Source organism: Rhinolophus sinicus, linkage group LG18 (genome assembly GCF_036562045.2).
Source record: "Rhinolophus sinicus isolate RSC01 linkage group LG18, ASM3656204v1, whole genome shotgun sequence".
Classification (NCBI taxonomy): Eukaryota; Metazoa; Chordata; class Mammalia; order Chiroptera; family Rhinolophidae; genus Rhinolophus; species Rhinolophus sinicus.
Window position 1 is genome coordinate 18,208,371 of NC_133767.1, and position 15,085 is coordinate 18,223,455.

The window sequence follows — 15,085 nt, forward strand, 5'->3', positions numbered from 1 at the left end:
CGGGTAAGGGAATGAATTGAGGGAATAACCTGGGAGAGGTGCTGTGGCTCCCTCCACACCGGGAGACAGAGACAGATTTTCTGTTTTGTCTGGGGGTATCTGTGTGAACCTGTGCACAACCACCCGAGTGTGAGTGTGTGAGAGTGTGTGTCCCTGAAGGACGCTCTTTGGACACTAGAAATAGCAAGTGACCCTCTAGGTGGCTTTTGTGATGCAAGGAATCAGCCAAGCCTCGCCAAGAAGGACAAGGGGCGTGCTCTTATGAACAGCCTGCCCCGCGCTAAGTGTGAGAGTTGCTGGGCAGCAGTGGGCCTGGTTCTACCTAGGAGGACAGGGCGCTCACTACCTCCCCACACACTCGGCCTGTCTTTAGAGGCGCTGACTGCTAGAAATGAAATCCCTCCATATTGGGAGGGGAATTCTGGTAGCCTGAGGGCCCAAGGACCCTGCATCATTCTCCTTAACTCCCACCTGTCCTCTCCCCATCTCCATGTCCTCATGTCACGTCAGCTCCTCCACTCCTGCAGTGGGGCAACCTGTTTTTGCCAAGTACCCAGTGATACCAAATCCACTGACCGCGGATCAGGTCTTATCCTCCAGGGTCTTTCAGCGACATGACCCTGATGACCTCTCTCTTCTGTAAGCACTCCCTTCCTTGGCTCCTGGCCCACCTCCTGCCTACCATCCCTGACCCCCCAAAACTCGGGATGTTGTTTCCCAGCCTCCCTCTGGGCCCCTCCCTTCTCCTCAGCAGTGTCAGGGCTCCCTGGGCTCCATCCCAGGTTCTCTGCTTTCTTTACCTTCTCGCCCCCCAGGTTCAGCTGTACCTCTGTGCCTGTGATACCCCCCACCAGATCCTGCTCCTCAAAGGCAGCACCTACTATGTGCCTGAGCACACACTGGGCACGAGGACACAGAAACCACAGATACGATTGGAGACATGAGTAGATCCCTGAGTAAAGAGAGTGAGGCCAGTGCTCTGACGTTAGAAGCTCCAAGCCTGTGGTGGCCTCACCTCACCCCACAGGGCTCCTTCCTGTATCTCCATCCGAGATGGGATCTCCGTAAGCCTGGCACTCGAAACAGACAGAAAGTTGCCCTTGGCTCCCTCCCCCATCTATTCGGAGCATCCACTGGGTCCCAGGTACTAGCTCCCATGATCCTCCCAACTTCCTAATAGCTTCTGCTTAGAAAATCTCCCTGGTTCCCCGTGGCTCAGGCGTCCTCACCTGACTTTCCACGGCAGGGCCATCCGTGTGCACCATCCTTCATGTGCTGTGATTCCAGCCGTTCTCTGCATCTTCCCACTGCCGGGCGTTTCCATGTTGTTCCTAGAACACCCTGCCCCTCACTCCCCGAAGCCCAACTCCTACTCTTCTTTCTTTTCTAAAAAATGTATTTATTTATTTTCAATTAGCGTTGACATTCAATATTATTTTATATTAGTTGCAAGTGTACAACATAGTGGGTAGATATGTGTTTAACTTAGAAGTGATACCCCCTGACTAGTACCCACCTGACCCCATACATAGTTATTACCGTATAATTGACTACATTTCTTATGCTATACTTTATATCCCCTTGACTATTTCGTAAGTAACACTTTTTTTTTTGTAACTACCAATTTATACTTCTTAATCCCTTCACCTTTTTCACCCATCACCCCAATCTCTCTCCTCTTGGGCCACCATCAGTTTTTTCTCCGTATCTATGAGTCTGTTTCTGCTTTGTTTGTTTATTTATTTTGTTCTTTAAATTCCACTTATAAGGGAAATTATATAACATTTGCCTTTCCTTGTCTGACTTACTTCACTTAGCATAATACCCTCTAGGTCCATCCATGTTGTCGCAAATGGTACGATTTCTTTCTTTTTTATGGCTCTCCCACTCTTCTTTCAAAGTTTAGCTGTTGGAGTCTTTCCTCACCTTCCTGAAGGTGGAGGGAAAGCCTGTGAAATATACAAATGACCAGGCCTGTACCCTGAAAATTCTGATTCAGGAACCTGGATTGGGGTCCAGGAATTAATAATTACCTCTGGCAATTCTTATCTGCAGCCATTATCAGATAGGCAAGGCCAAGACTAGGGGTGCTGTGTGAGAAACACCCCCTAGATCTCAGCGACTTAACAACTACGCTCTGTCTTGGCAGTGGGTTTGGGTTACTTCCCAGGGCCTCTGTCCTTTGAAGAAGACTCAGTGCTTCAGGTGGAGAAGTTTGTACGTAGTTTACCAACAGGCTGGATTCTGAATGCCTCGTATTTCACGGCTCTATCTGATTCATCTCTGCTTCCCCAGGTACCAGGCACAGGATCAGGATTTGTCGATTGAGACTCTGCTCTTTGTACTAGGACTACACTCTGCTGGAGACGCAGAGGTGAGCAAAACAGATGTCCACCGGTCCCTGGGGAGACAGTCACCTAATTTCTCTAAGCCCTAATGTCCAAATCTGTACAATGAGCCATAATACTTACCCCTCAGGCACAGTGTGAGGGTTTCTGGAGAAAGCCACCTGTAACTTGAAAATCTCGATTCAAACAGAAGTGAACAAGCCTGTGACGCTGGTGGGTGCCTGTCATGCGGGGTCTCTGGTCCCACCCCCCACATAAGAACGCAAGGTACAGTGAGGCCAAAAAGGGACACCCACGGAGCCATAGATAGGGGACTCATACCACTATATATATTCTTGCTGGCGGCTGGGCTGGACACACACAAAGTAGGATCCACGCAATCTGCACTCCGCCGTCCACTTCCCTACCTGCCAACCAACCAACCAACCAACGCAGTCACGGCAGTTACATCAGTGGCTAATTGGCTAACCAGTAACATCTGATGGCCAACTGGTCACAGCTGATGGCCAGCTACTACCCGAGCCAGCCCCTTTCCACGTGAGGCCAAGAGCCTGGAAACTGCTCTCTGGGGCTCTGTCCCCACAGTGCCCCTTCCCACTCTTCCAACCCTCACATCCAATTTTCAGGTTTTATTCATCCGGCCACTGGAATTTGGTAACACGTCCTTCCGCGCACATTCCCACGGTCCCTCAAGCTGTCATGAGCCTGGAAAGTGACTGTAATGTTAACAATATGAACAGCTAATTCTTACATAGCACCTGTCATAGACCAAGCTCGGTGTTAAGTGCATGTGTTAACTCATTGAATCTTCACAACAAACATCTGAGGTGACTGCTATTGCCTCTGTTTACAGATAGGGAAACCCAAGCACCGAGGGTTAAGGAGCTTACCCAAGGTGGGAGCTGAGGTCCAATCCAGGCAGAAATCCTGGGCTAGAAACATTCTCCTGGTTGACCGGTATCTGCCTCCTGGGAGGCTCATCCCAGCCCTTCCCTCCACCAAAACCAGAGTCACTGCCATGCAGTGAAGACCGGATCGCGGTGCTGACTTTGGGGGTATATTTTGGGAGAACTGATATCATTACAACATTGAGTCTCCTGTCCACTTATATAGTATGTCTATCCATTAGTTAGGACTGCTTTAAAGTCTTCCAATAAAATCTTAACACTTTCTCTCATAAAGAATATTCACATATATTTTAAAGATTTATGTAGGTACTATGTGTTTCTATAGATGGTGTTTTTACATTTCCTACATGTCTGTTGTTGTAATTTATAAAGGCAATTTATTTTAAGACATTTCTCTTATTCCAGCAAACTTGCCTCCATATACTGCCCGAGCCAGAAACCCAGGAGGGATCAAGGCCCCACCCACTCCCTCACCACCCTTTCCATCTGCAATTGGTCTGACAGACTCTACTGGATGTTCCATCCTCACCTCCCCTCATTATTTTTGCCCTGGGGTGATTTCTAACTGATCTGCCCATCAACCTTCACATAGCCAGGGCTATTACCAACCCTCGTGCAAATAAAAAATGGTGACTCTTCCTCATGACCCTCTACCTCCATCTGTCAGATAATTGTTGTAATAAATATTCATATATATGATGTCTACAAGGTGGTTGGTGCCCCTCGTGTGTCATGTGTTGCGTAGTAGTGCACACCGCACAGCCATCTGTGGTGGCCCTTACGTGGCAGCCAGAGGGGTCTTTGTAAAACAAAAGTTTGATTGTGACAACATGGATGGACCTAGAGGGCATTATGCTAAGTGAAATAAGTCAGACTGAGAAAGACAAATACCATATGCTCTGACTTACATGTGGAATCTAAAGAACAAAATAAATGAACAAACAAAACAGCAACAGACTCATAGATGCAAAGAACACTTGGATGGTTGCCAGATGGGGAGGGCGTTGGGGGACATGGTGAAAAAGGTGAAGGCAATAGATGTACAAATTGATAGTTACAAAATCGTCATGGGGATGTGAAGCACAGCGTAGGGAATATAGTCAATAATATGGTAATAACTATGTATAGTGCCAGTTGGGTACTACCCTGTTTCCCCCAAAATGAGACCTAGCTGGACAATCAGCTTTAACACATTTTTTGGAGCCAAAATTAATATAAGACCCGGTATTATATTATAGTAAAATAAGACTGAGTCTTACATTAATTTTGGCTCCAAAAGATGTGTTAGAGCTGATTGTCCGGCTAGGTCTTATTTTTGGGGAAACACAGTAGACTCACTGACTGTCACACTTATGTCACCTGAGGCAAGAGCAGCAGAACAACCACCAGCCATCCATAGAATCTGGAGAAATAATAAATTGTTGTTTTATGCCAGTGAGTATTGAGGTGGCTTGTTACAAAGTAGTAGCTGATACAGTAGGAAAACCTTTCAGATAGATCAGAAGTGGGATTGCTGGTTCAAAGTGCATATGCATTTGGAATTTTGATAAATATAGTCTGGGGTATATGATTTTGCATTCCCACCAACAGTGGGTGAAAATCTGTCTCCCCCTGACTTTTGCCAAGAGAGTGTTTTATTAAATATATGGATTTAAAAAATTTTTTTTATTGCAAATGCAATAAAACATGGTATTTCAGTATTGTCTTAACTTTCCGTTTCTTATTATGTATGAAGTGGAACATCTGCATATGTCTTCAAGTCTTTATGTATTTTTTTGTGATCTGTCTGTCATATTTTTGTTCACATTTTCTATTGAACTGTTGGTTTTCCTTGTCAATATGTGGGAGCTCTTTAAATAGTAGGGATATTAGCCTTTTGATAAGAATGACAATTTTTTTCCAGTCTGTTGTTTTTCTTTTGATTTTGCTTTGATGTTTTTGCCATGCAGAAAATTTTCATGTAGACAAATATATTAATCTCCTATTTTATAGCTTCTGAATGTTTAGCTGCAGTTGGAAAGGCCTTTCTCACTCCAAGAGTTAGAAAGAATTTCGTCCATATTTTCTTCTAGTATTTTTATGGAGTTTATCCTGACACGTTGTGTCGGGGAGCTGGCATATGGATGTCAGTTACTTCATGACTGTGTGTTTCAGTTTCCTCCTCCGTGAAATGAGGATGATAATAGTCCTCTCACAGAATTGGTACGAGGATTAAGTGAGTAAATATTTATGAAGTGCCTGTTGGTGCCTGGCACACAATAAGTGCTATATACATTTCAAATTAAAGAGAAATAATTTCATTCGATTTGAATATATATTGACCAGGTCCTCTGTGCCAGGCAGAGTTGTGCCGTAGGAGCCGGGGACACAGCCGTGAGCAACACAAGTGAAAATCCCTGTCCTCAGGGAGCTTGTTTTCTAGTAGGGCGGAGAGGGGGGGTGAGGACAGACAATGTATAAAATAAACAAGCAAAATATGGCGTGTCAGATCCAAGCGCAAACAGGAGAGATTTGTAGGAGTTGGCAAGGCTAGCAGCTTAGGACCAACACACCGGGGCTCAGGAGATGGAAAGGGGACAGACACCTTGGACAAGCAGCAGAGTGGGGTCCCTGGAGGGGGTACTGGGGCTGCAGATGCCTTCCTAGTAACAACCACCGTCAGACCTCAGGTTATAGCAGCAAACACTTCCACAATGCTTACTGCATACCAGGCACTGTTCTAGTCACTTTACATGTGTCATCTCATGTCATCCTTACAGCAGCCCTGTGTATGAGGCTGGTACTATTATTGTTTCCATTTTTCAAATGAGGAAACTGAGGCAGGGAGAGGTTAGGTAACCTGCCTTATAGAGTTATACAGTAGGTGAACGAGCTGGGGTTGTGGGCCAGGCCATCTAGCTCCAGTATTGGTAGGAAGAGCCTGCAAGTGGAAGGGACAGGGCAGGCTGCCAAGCCACAGGACCAGGTAGGACCTGATCCTTACATGGACTGAAAGGAAAACACACACACACCACCAACACCAGCACATCCAAGACCCAATATACCTAATACCCACTTCTAGGCTGCTGAGAGGGCCTGAGCAACAGAGGACCATGACACAGAGATAGGGGTTCAGCTCTGGAGAGCCCCATTCCAAGAGCCATTTTCCCTAGATGGCCCCTCATCCCTATCCCCTGCACATACCACTCCACAAGGCTTTGAGCCCTGGGAACCTTAAGACACCATCCCAAAGCCCCGCGATTCCACCCAAAGACCACAAATAAAATTATGACTATCATAGTCTTGAGCAATTTAACAAAATCAGCAACAACTCCAAAACACAGCTGGGAACCAAGAAGGCATGTCAGCAAAGGCTGAGAAGCAGAGAGAGGCAGGTGGGCCCAGAGAGCTGAACCCACAGCAGTAAAAGCCTGCAGAGTGGTAACCCTCGATATTTCATAAGACCCTTCCATATCCTTCCTAACCTCACCTGGTACTGTTCAACTTTTACCTTAGGCAAGATGGAAATAACCAGGGAGAAACTGAGCCCCAGAGAGGAGCAATGAATTGTGTTATCACACCCAGAACTAGCAGTGAGATATCCAAAATTCCTTCCACTGTACCACTCGAGCTTGAGACGGAGTATGAGAGATAGACAGAGGCAGAGAGAAAAGGGGTGGGGTTCAAGGGGGCAGAGGCTGATACGGATCACCCAAGAGAAGGGAAGAAACCCTTCCTTAGGACCATCAGAGGAGCCCACGGACCAGAGCTTGGCTCCTGAAAAGCCCTCCAAGCCTTAATTTTCCGGTGGCTTGATGTATAGATCATATAAAATGTATTATATATGTTGGATTGAAGTTTGCAAAACAAGTTGTTTACTAGTTGGGACAGGACTATGGCCGCACATGTGTGAAACTGATCAGAGTGAAGTAAAAAACATGTTTTTGTGTGAAACTGAGCATAACAAAATTGAGTGATAAACACCTTCACCAAAACAACTTCTGGTTATCACCTAAGAGATAACAACTCCTGGCAAACCACTTCTGGTTATCACCTAAGAAGTAAACAAGTCCAAGGAAAAGAAGATAAAAGCAGAACTCCAGAGCAGTGCTGTGAGTGGTCCAACTGTGCGCTCCGGCTAAGATCCTCTGCAAGATGCAAGCTGCGATACTCCTGGACTCTCCGAAGTTCTTCCTCGCAAGACCAGCTCGCCTCAGACCCTTCGTGGGCCCAGTCGCCTCTCCCGGACCAGGAACCTTCTCCATCCCGATTGACTCTGGGACTTGGTTCGTTATTAAAGTCTATTCTACTCTGTACAACCTTCTGTGCTTACCAGAGCATTGGCCTCTGGAGGGATATTGGCTCCCAAATAAAGCTGTGTTACTTACTCTATCTGAATCTGTGTGTCGGGATGTTGTTCCCCACTCATGTCGCAAGTACCAGGCAGGGACAAACGTAGGGCCCTGCCGAGGGGTTAATGTCCCCTTGACTTTCAGGAAGAGACTGAAGTGTAGCGAATGGCCTTATAGGTGCTGGCAACACTTGATCAGTGTGGCAGCATTCTCATTCCTTCATTCCTGCTCCCAGCCCAGCTGCGTTCTAAAGGAAAGAGAAGAAGGATCAAAACCCTCATACAGAATCAGACAGCACTTGCCAGTTTCCAACCTCATAAACATTGAACTTCACAGCAGAGAATACCCGTAAAGATTATCTCCCCATCCCCCTACCGCCTCCTATTGCGTAGATGGGAGATGGAAGCCCAAAGACGACAAGTGACTTTCCAGAAGTACACAGCACCTCAGGCATAGGAGTCTAGGTTTCCTTACCAGGACATACTAGAGATGGGACATTCCTTCCCCTACTTGAACCTTCATAAAAGCTCCCTGGGAAAGAGCCCTGGGATCCAGGGGACCTGTCATTCACTCCGGGTGTGCTGAGACTCAATCTGCCGCCTTGGGGACTCTCCCTAATGCATGTAAGTTCCACAAGTGCAAGGTATTCTTATCTGTTAGGCTGTGATGTATCTCTGGCTCCTAGAACTGTGTCTGGCCCATATTAAGTGCCCCATAAATAACTACTGAATGAATGAATGTCTCTAGAGGGTCATGAGTAGGGTAGCGTCACTGTGAAAGCCTGAAGCCTGGAGGAGAAGACCAAGGAACCGTGAGCTTTCTCTCCAGACACGTGAAAAGCTAATGCTCTGTCCACAAATAGTTATTGAGAGTCCATTAGGTGCTAGGGACGGAACTAGGCGCTGGGGATTCAGGTGAAAACCAAACAGTCATGGCCGTACTTCCAGAGCTCTCAGTTCCCGTTCAAGTGGAAGAGTGCGCAGGACTTTCGTGTGGGCCCTGGAGGGCAGACCCAGGTGTGAGGCAACCGGCTCAATACAATCCAGACCAGGCTTTTCTCAGCCTAACGCCCTGAAATGATCTGGCTGCTCAGAAAGTGGTGAGCGCGGCGGCCTGCAGTGTTCAAGCGGGGCGCCAGCCGCCCACGTCAGAGGCTGCGCCCCGAGTCTGCGGGAGGAGAGAGTTCTGCCTCGAGTGAAGTCACTTCCCACCCTCAGCTTCTCTGCCTTCAAAACCCTGCAGTTCTCTGACGCTGGAGCTTAGCATTTTCTGAATTTCAAGGTCCCATCGTGCTGACAGCCTCCAATTCTAGGTCGTCAGTCTGCACACGCCCCTGGACTCAAAAGCAATAGAGCCGAGTTCAATGGCCCTGCCACCCAGGGCCTCACAAGGTCTCTGGAGAGAGTCAGCGCCCCCTCCCCGCCTCGTGGGAGCTGGAGGGCCGTAGCTCGGGCGCCGGAGGCCCCGGGGACGTCGTGGCGAGGAGTGTTCCAAGAGACGAGTTCTGTTGACAGAATCCGGGACTCGTGACAGTCAGAGTCACGTTCGGTGGCCCAGGAGGCTGGGACCGGGCCAGTCACGTGGGGCGAGGGGAGTACCATGGGGTGATGTGAGATGCAGGGCCGCTCCGATTACATACACATGACGCATTCCCACTCCTTTTGGCAACAGGACTTCGGTTGGAAGATGCCACAGTTCCGGTCAAGGGGGCGGGCTCTCACATCCTGGCAGTTGTGCTTCCGTTCGGGGCGCTGTCGCTTCCGACCTCCGCCTTGCTCTCGGGTGGGGAAGAGTCGCCACCCGGTGCGCATGCCCCGAGTCAACCCAGAGTGGGCGGGGCCGAGGCTGCTGGAGCGGGAGGGGGGGAAAGAAAAGGGAATTCCGACCTGTGGAACCCTGGGGGTCACTGTGGTCGTCTCCTTCCCATTGACTGTGGATGGTGTCAGGGACAGAGCCTCTGGGCGGCTCGCGGGGGGTTTGGGGGTCCGCAGGGGGAGGGCAGACGGGGAGTGTCAGGGTGTGAGTGGGGTACGGGAGTTCCAAACTTAGAATCTTGAGGCCCTCGGGGCTGAGGCGCTGGGAAGAGGGAGCTCGGGCCGCCATGCGGGACAGGACCCATGAGCTGAGGCAGGTGAGAAGTCGGGGCTGCAGGGGTGGGACGGGAGGACAGGCTGGGGTCTGGCTGGAAGGCAGGGCTCCTGGTCTTCGGAGCAGGGAGGGGTGGCTTGAGGGCTAGGAAGACCCGGAAGCCCGAGAGTCCTGCGGGGACAGAGCCACAGCAAGGAAGTGATGCCAGTGAACCCGGCCCTGGCAGGGGGATGACAGCTCGGACGACGAGGACAAGGAGCGGGTCGCCCTGGTGGTACACCCGGGCACGGCACGGCTGGGGAGCCCGGACGATGAGTTCTTCCAGAAGGTAAAAGGCTGGGGTCTCCGTCAGGATTCACGAGGGGGCTGGAGGACCCGAGGGGCAGTGCGGTCTGGAGTACCCCCATATCTCCTTCAGCCCTCTCGGTCACCCTTCCCAGGTCCGGACAATTCGGCAGGCTATTGTCAAGCTGGAGAATAAAGTCCGAGAGTTGGAGAAGCAGCAGGTCACCATCCTGGCCACGCCCCTTCCCGAGGAGAGTGAGTGAAAACCTGGATCCAGAACGCGCGCACGCTCAACCAGAGGGATTCTGGGGATTGTAGTCCCACGCAGGTGGTGGTCAGGGAGATGTGTTGATGTAGGGACTGCTTTCTCTTGTTCAGGCATGAAACAGGACCTGCAGAACCTGCGCGACGAGATCAAACAGTTGGGGAGGGAGATCCGCGGGCAGCTGAAGGGTGAGCTCCTAGGACTGCAGACACATCCTTTCCTGGGGTCCTGCCCAGCTCCTGACAGATCTGGGGAGTGTGTGCTCCAGAGAAGCCAGTGATAAATCCAGGTCACAGCAGTCTAGAATGTCCATCTCCCAGGTTGCCAGTCCATAGCACTTTGCACAGCACATGGCTGCTTCTCAGGTTCCTTTATTATGAAACCGTTTACTCCTACAGTTCTTGCTGCCCAGTGTGCCTTCTTTGGGCAGGAAGATGAGGGTTTAGTTCTGTGGCCTCTGCATAGCTGTGGGAATTCTCTGATGTATTGCAAAGATAAATGTATTTTCTCCTGTCAGAGGCCCAGAATTAGTCATTTAGTGATAAATTATATGTCCCGAAAAAATCTTATGGAGATAAGCACCTCCCTATTGGGTGGCTGGGGTATGGCCCTGGCCTTGTGTCCTGATGCCCAAACAATTTTCAGAAGCTACAGGTCAAACCCCCTCCCCCACAACACCTTTGTTCTTCCCACAGCCATAGAGCCCCAGAAGGAGGAAGCCGATGAAAATTATAATTCGGTCAACACAAGAATGAGAAAAACCCAGGTGGGTTTGTTATTCCCAGAAGGAACACGTTTCAGTATGCATTCTCTTTTTTTTTAATTAATTAATTTTTTTTATTGGGGAAGGGGAACAGGACTTTATTGGGGAACAGTGTGTACTTCCAGGCCTTTTTTCCAAGTCAAGTTGTCCTTTCAATCTTAATTGTGGAGGGTGCCATTCAGCTTCAAGTTGTTGTCCTTTCAGTAGTAGTTGTGGAGGGCACAGCTCAGCTCCAGGTCCAGTTGCCATTTCTAGTTGCAGGGGGCACAGCCCTTGCGGGACCATCCCTTGCGGAACTCGAGGAGTTGAACCGGCAACCTTGTGGTTGAGAGCCCACTGGCCCATGTGGGAATCGAACCGGCAGCCTTCGGAGTTAGGAGCCTGGAGCTCTAACCGCCTGAGCCACCGGGCCGGCCCTCAGTATGTGTTTTATAGATCATTAGATGACAGAAGTAAGAAGGAAAGGTGCTTGGAGATCAAGTCCAACCTGATGATTTTCCAAATGGGGAAACTGAGACTCAGAGAGAGGAAGGACTCACTCAAGGTCAAGAAGCCAGATTCTTCTGATTCCCAGTCCATTTTAACACCCTGCCTTCTTCTGCTCCATTCAATGAGAAGTTGCTGATTCCCCAGAGGTGACCTGGGCTCAGCTGTGGGAGACATGCTTTTAGGAGACAAGGGAGGGAGTTAAGCTTGACTAGGTAACAAGAATATTACTCAGGTAGGACTTGGTAGTTAGTGACTGCCCACGAAGAAGAGAGCGCAATCATGAATGACTGGGAGGTTTCCTGCCCAGGTGGCAGGGACACCCTCTGCTCCGTGGGCAGAATTCAAGAAGCCAGGAAAAGGAACCTCCTGGGATCACTGAATCAACATCTTTGGAAGGAGATTTGAGGTGATCTGACTGGCCCCTGCTGTGTGTCCATTGAGAAGTGGTTTGCAGTTCTTGGAGGTCAGAGTCAGAGTAGGTGGGCTCAGAGCTCAGCAAGGAGCCCAGATTAAAGATGGCACAATTTGGGTATCTTGAAAGGGTGTAGCTGAGGCCAGGAGAGCAAGGAACTCCAAGGAATAAGGCATCAGAGACATGGACAAGGCAGGAGGGCATTTCAAAAGGGACCCATGGTCATCAGTGGGAGAGGCTGGGGGCCCAGGTGGGCTTGTAAAATCTGGGCATCAGGCTGAACTGTATGCAGACTAGCACCAGTCCATTCTAAGAAGTGAGACTGGTTTCAACAGGTATTCAACAAGCAGCTGTTTGGGGTCCAGTGTTGAACCAAAGATCCCTGTCCTCAGGGAGCTTATATTCCCATGAGGGGAGACAATTGTCATCATCCCTAAGAACATGATTGTATAACGTCATTAAGTATTAAGGGGAAAGATGCAGGAGAAGAGGGATTGAAAGTGCTGGGAGAAGGCTTGTAATTTCAGTAAGGTGGAGACAGTTCTGTTCAGAAGGTACCATCGGAACTTAAGACCTTGTGGGGCCTGAGTGTTTTGGCCGAAGGAGCAGTGAGTGCAGAGTCTGGAGGTGGGGTGTGTTCTGTGCAGGAAGAGGAAGGAGCCCACTGCAGCTGGAGGGAGTGAGGGAGGCACTGTGGGAGGAGGTGGGTCTGAGGGAGGCTGGGGGAGGGCAGGTCCAGGCCCTGGTAACAACCTTGCAAGGTCACGAAGGCAGCAGGTCCCTAGAAAGCCTGTGCTGCTGGCTCACGAAGTGCCGAGGCCCAGACAGGGTGGGGATCCTCCCAGCGGTGCCCAGCGCATATTGTCATCCTCAGCACGGGGTCCTGTCCCAGCAATTTGTGGAGCTCATCAACAAGTGCAACTCCATGCAGTCCGAGTACCGAGAGAAGAACGTGGAGCGCATTCGGAGGCAGCTGAAGATCAGTGAGTCGCGGCGCCTGGCTGCCGGGTGGGGGGCCTGACCCGGCTCTGAATCTGGCCGTTTCCTTCACAGCCAACGCTGGGATGGTGTCCGATGAGGAGCTCGAGCAGATGCTGGACAGTGGGCAGAGTGAGGTGTTTGTGTCCAATGTAAGTGGCCACGCCTGCCGGCCGCCCTCGGCTGGGCCTGCCGTCCTCTCCCAGCCCTGGCCCTTTACAACAGGGGACACTGAGGCCAGAAGGGAATGAATCCTTATGCCTCGAGTCCCGGAGCAAGGCGCTGCCCTGTTCTAGGCCAAAGGGCTGCCCCAAAGCCCAGCAGGAACTTTTGAACTGACACTGGTTTCCCTGTTACCTGTCCCTCCACCCTTGTCCACTTCCAGATACTGAAGGACACACAGGTGACTCGACAGGCCCTAAATGAGATCTCAGCCCGGCACAGTGAGATCCAGCAGCTTGAACGCAGTATCCGTGAACTTCACGAGATCTTCACTTTTCTGGCAACGGAGGTGGAGATGCAGGTCGGTACCCCAGGGAGCTGGCTGGCCTTAACCCAGACTCCAGATGTCAGACTATTTAGTCAGAAGCCCAGCTGTGACCGTCAGCCCACCCCCACCCTTAGCCTGTGTGTCCGAGGCTTTTGTTCCCCTCCAGACTGGGCCATGCCCCCAGGCTGGCCCTTTCTTCATCTGTAGCCAACACCCCAGAATTGAATCTACCTCTACAGCTAGGCAGGTGGCCACTTCTCTGTGCACAGCATTCCTCAGCCACGAGCTTGAGGCCCTGCCCAGGCGTGGCCCCAACCCTCCTTTACCAATAGAAGCTAGCCTATACCTCTAAGAGCTGTACTCAGAGTTTCCTCCTAGAGGGCATGCCTCCTAAAATCTGGACAAGGTTCTGATGGGACGTGGTGTTGTGTTCTTCCCCTGGGCCTGATGCTTGGGGTGAGGTGGCCTCCAGCCCTGTCCTGGACGACCAGACCCATGAGTGCTGCAGCCGACGCCCTGTTACTGCTGGGAGTGGTGGGGAACGGGTTGCATTCAGCAGGAGTACCAGAACCTGGAGGCTGGCAGTGCCACGAGGAGGCAGGGGTAGGAAGGGCCTTGCAGCTGCTGGGAGACAGGCCTAGAATAATAGGCAAATTCAGACAATTTTGTGAGGGGACAAACGTTCACCCTCTGAAAAGGTAGGAGTCATTTAAGGCACTTGGTTCCAAGCTGACTTCCAAACTGCAAACAGAGGTTGTATGGGGCCAGGGAGCAGGAGGGCAGAAGCCACCCTTAGGAGCGTGACCGTGTGTCAGATGGGTCCTGCCTCCACGTCTCTGTTAGTGCACCGTTTTTGGCCAGGAGTGTCCTTGGGTCATTTGGGGCTGGGGTGGCAGAGTGGACTGCTGGGCCCTCCTCGCCCAGTCACCCCTGCCTGCCTGAACGGCCACGTCCTCGGAGCAGGGGGAGATGATCAATCGGATTGAAAAGAACATCCTGAGCTCAGCGGACTACGTGGAACGTGGGCAGGAACATGTCAAGATGGCCCTGGAGAACCAGAAGAAGGCTCGGAAGGTGAGCGTCCAGCCCCAGCCCGGCAGGCAGGCCTGGAGGGCCACTGCTCCCTGCTGTGTGGGTTTCCCTGACGCCCTCTTCTCCCACAGAAGAAAGTGTTGATCGCCATCTGTGTGTCCATCACGGTCCTCATTCTGGCAGTTATCATTTGCATCTCCATATTCGTTTGACAGCATCGTACCTTCTCGGTGAGATACTGTGGGCCTGCCCCCTGGCCTGCCCCCTCCCTGGCCCGAGCCTGTCCCCCTCCCCTCAGACCCTCTTCTCCCCCTTCCCTTGTAGGCACTAAGAGCAGCAGGGACCCAGGGTCTGCCTTCTCTTCCAGCAGCTGGGGCAGTAGGGGGGGCAGGACAAAGCCTCCAGCCGGGACCCCTTCCTCTCACTGGTCATGTGCAGAGGAACAGACGGCTCTTCTGGGGTTGGCAGCCACTTGTTCACAGGCTCCCCCCTTGGGCTATGATGCCTGGGGAGGGGAGGACGGACTACAGTGTCCTATTTGGCGGGGACACATGGTTTTGTAAGAAATTAAAAAAAAAAAAAAAGTTGGAAATTCACCTGTGCTTGTGTGTTCCTGGAAGCACTGGCACGGGGCCTGCAGGGGTCATTTCCCCACCTCCTGGCTATTCTTGGGGCAGGCTCAAATCAGGCTGTTCT

The 15,085-nt window shown here is 50.9% G+C and overlaps 1 protein-coding gene and 1 long non-coding RNA gene across 3 annotated transcripts; both read left to right on the top strand.

Moving 5' to 3' along the window:
- Nucleotides 1-52: 52 nt before the first annotated feature.
- LOC141569448 (uncharacterized) lies at nucleotides 53-7,353 on the top strand. Of its 2 annotated transcripts, none has more exons than XR_012493088.1 (4): nucleotides 53-639; nucleotides 816-1,144; nucleotides 2,296-2,374; nucleotides 7,253-7,353. It is a non-coding gene; the product is annotated as an uncharacterized LOC141569448 (long non-coding RNA). The 2 variants fall into 2 exon arrangements; XR_012493089.1 differs by lacking the exon at nucleotides 7,253-7,353 and adding an exon at nucleotides 3,662-4,422.
- Nucleotides 7,354-9,439: 2,086 nt separating this feature from the next.
- On the top strand, nucleotides 9,440-14,981 carry STX4 (syntaxin 4). The gene is made up of 11 exons (XM_019717319.2): nucleotides 9,440-9,718; nucleotides 9,902-10,003; nucleotides 10,116-10,215; nucleotides 10,339-10,413; nucleotides 10,921-10,991; nucleotides 12,764-12,872; nucleotides 12,943-13,019; nucleotides 13,253-13,390; nucleotides 14,321-14,431; nucleotides 14,521-14,619; nucleotides 14,714-14,981. The coding sequence occupies exons 1-10, from the start codon at nucleotides 9,689-9,691 to the stop codon at nucleotides 14,599-14,601; spliced, it is 894 nt and encodes a 297-aa protein (XP_019572878.1). The 5' UTR covers nucleotides 9,440-9,688; the 3' UTR covers nucleotides 14,602-14,619; nucleotides 14,714-14,981.
- The last annotated feature ends 104 nt before the right edge of the window (nucleotides 14,982-15,085 follow it).

What these genes read in the sequence shown, in the direction of transcription:
- STX4 (XM_019717319.2), top strand. Translation starts at nt 9,689, where the DNA reads ATGCGGGACAGGACCCATGAGCTGAGGCAG. An exon ending in CAAGAATGAGAAAAACCCAG is followed by an intron (nt 10,992 to 12,763) that starts GTGGGTTTGTTA and finishes TGTCATCCTCAG; the next exon opens with CACGGGGTCCTGTCCCAGCA. An exon ending in GTGAGGTGTTTGTGTCCAAT is followed by an intron (nt 13,020 to 13,252) that starts GTAAGTGGCCAC and finishes GTCCACTTCCAG; the next exon opens with ATACTGAAGGACACACAGGT.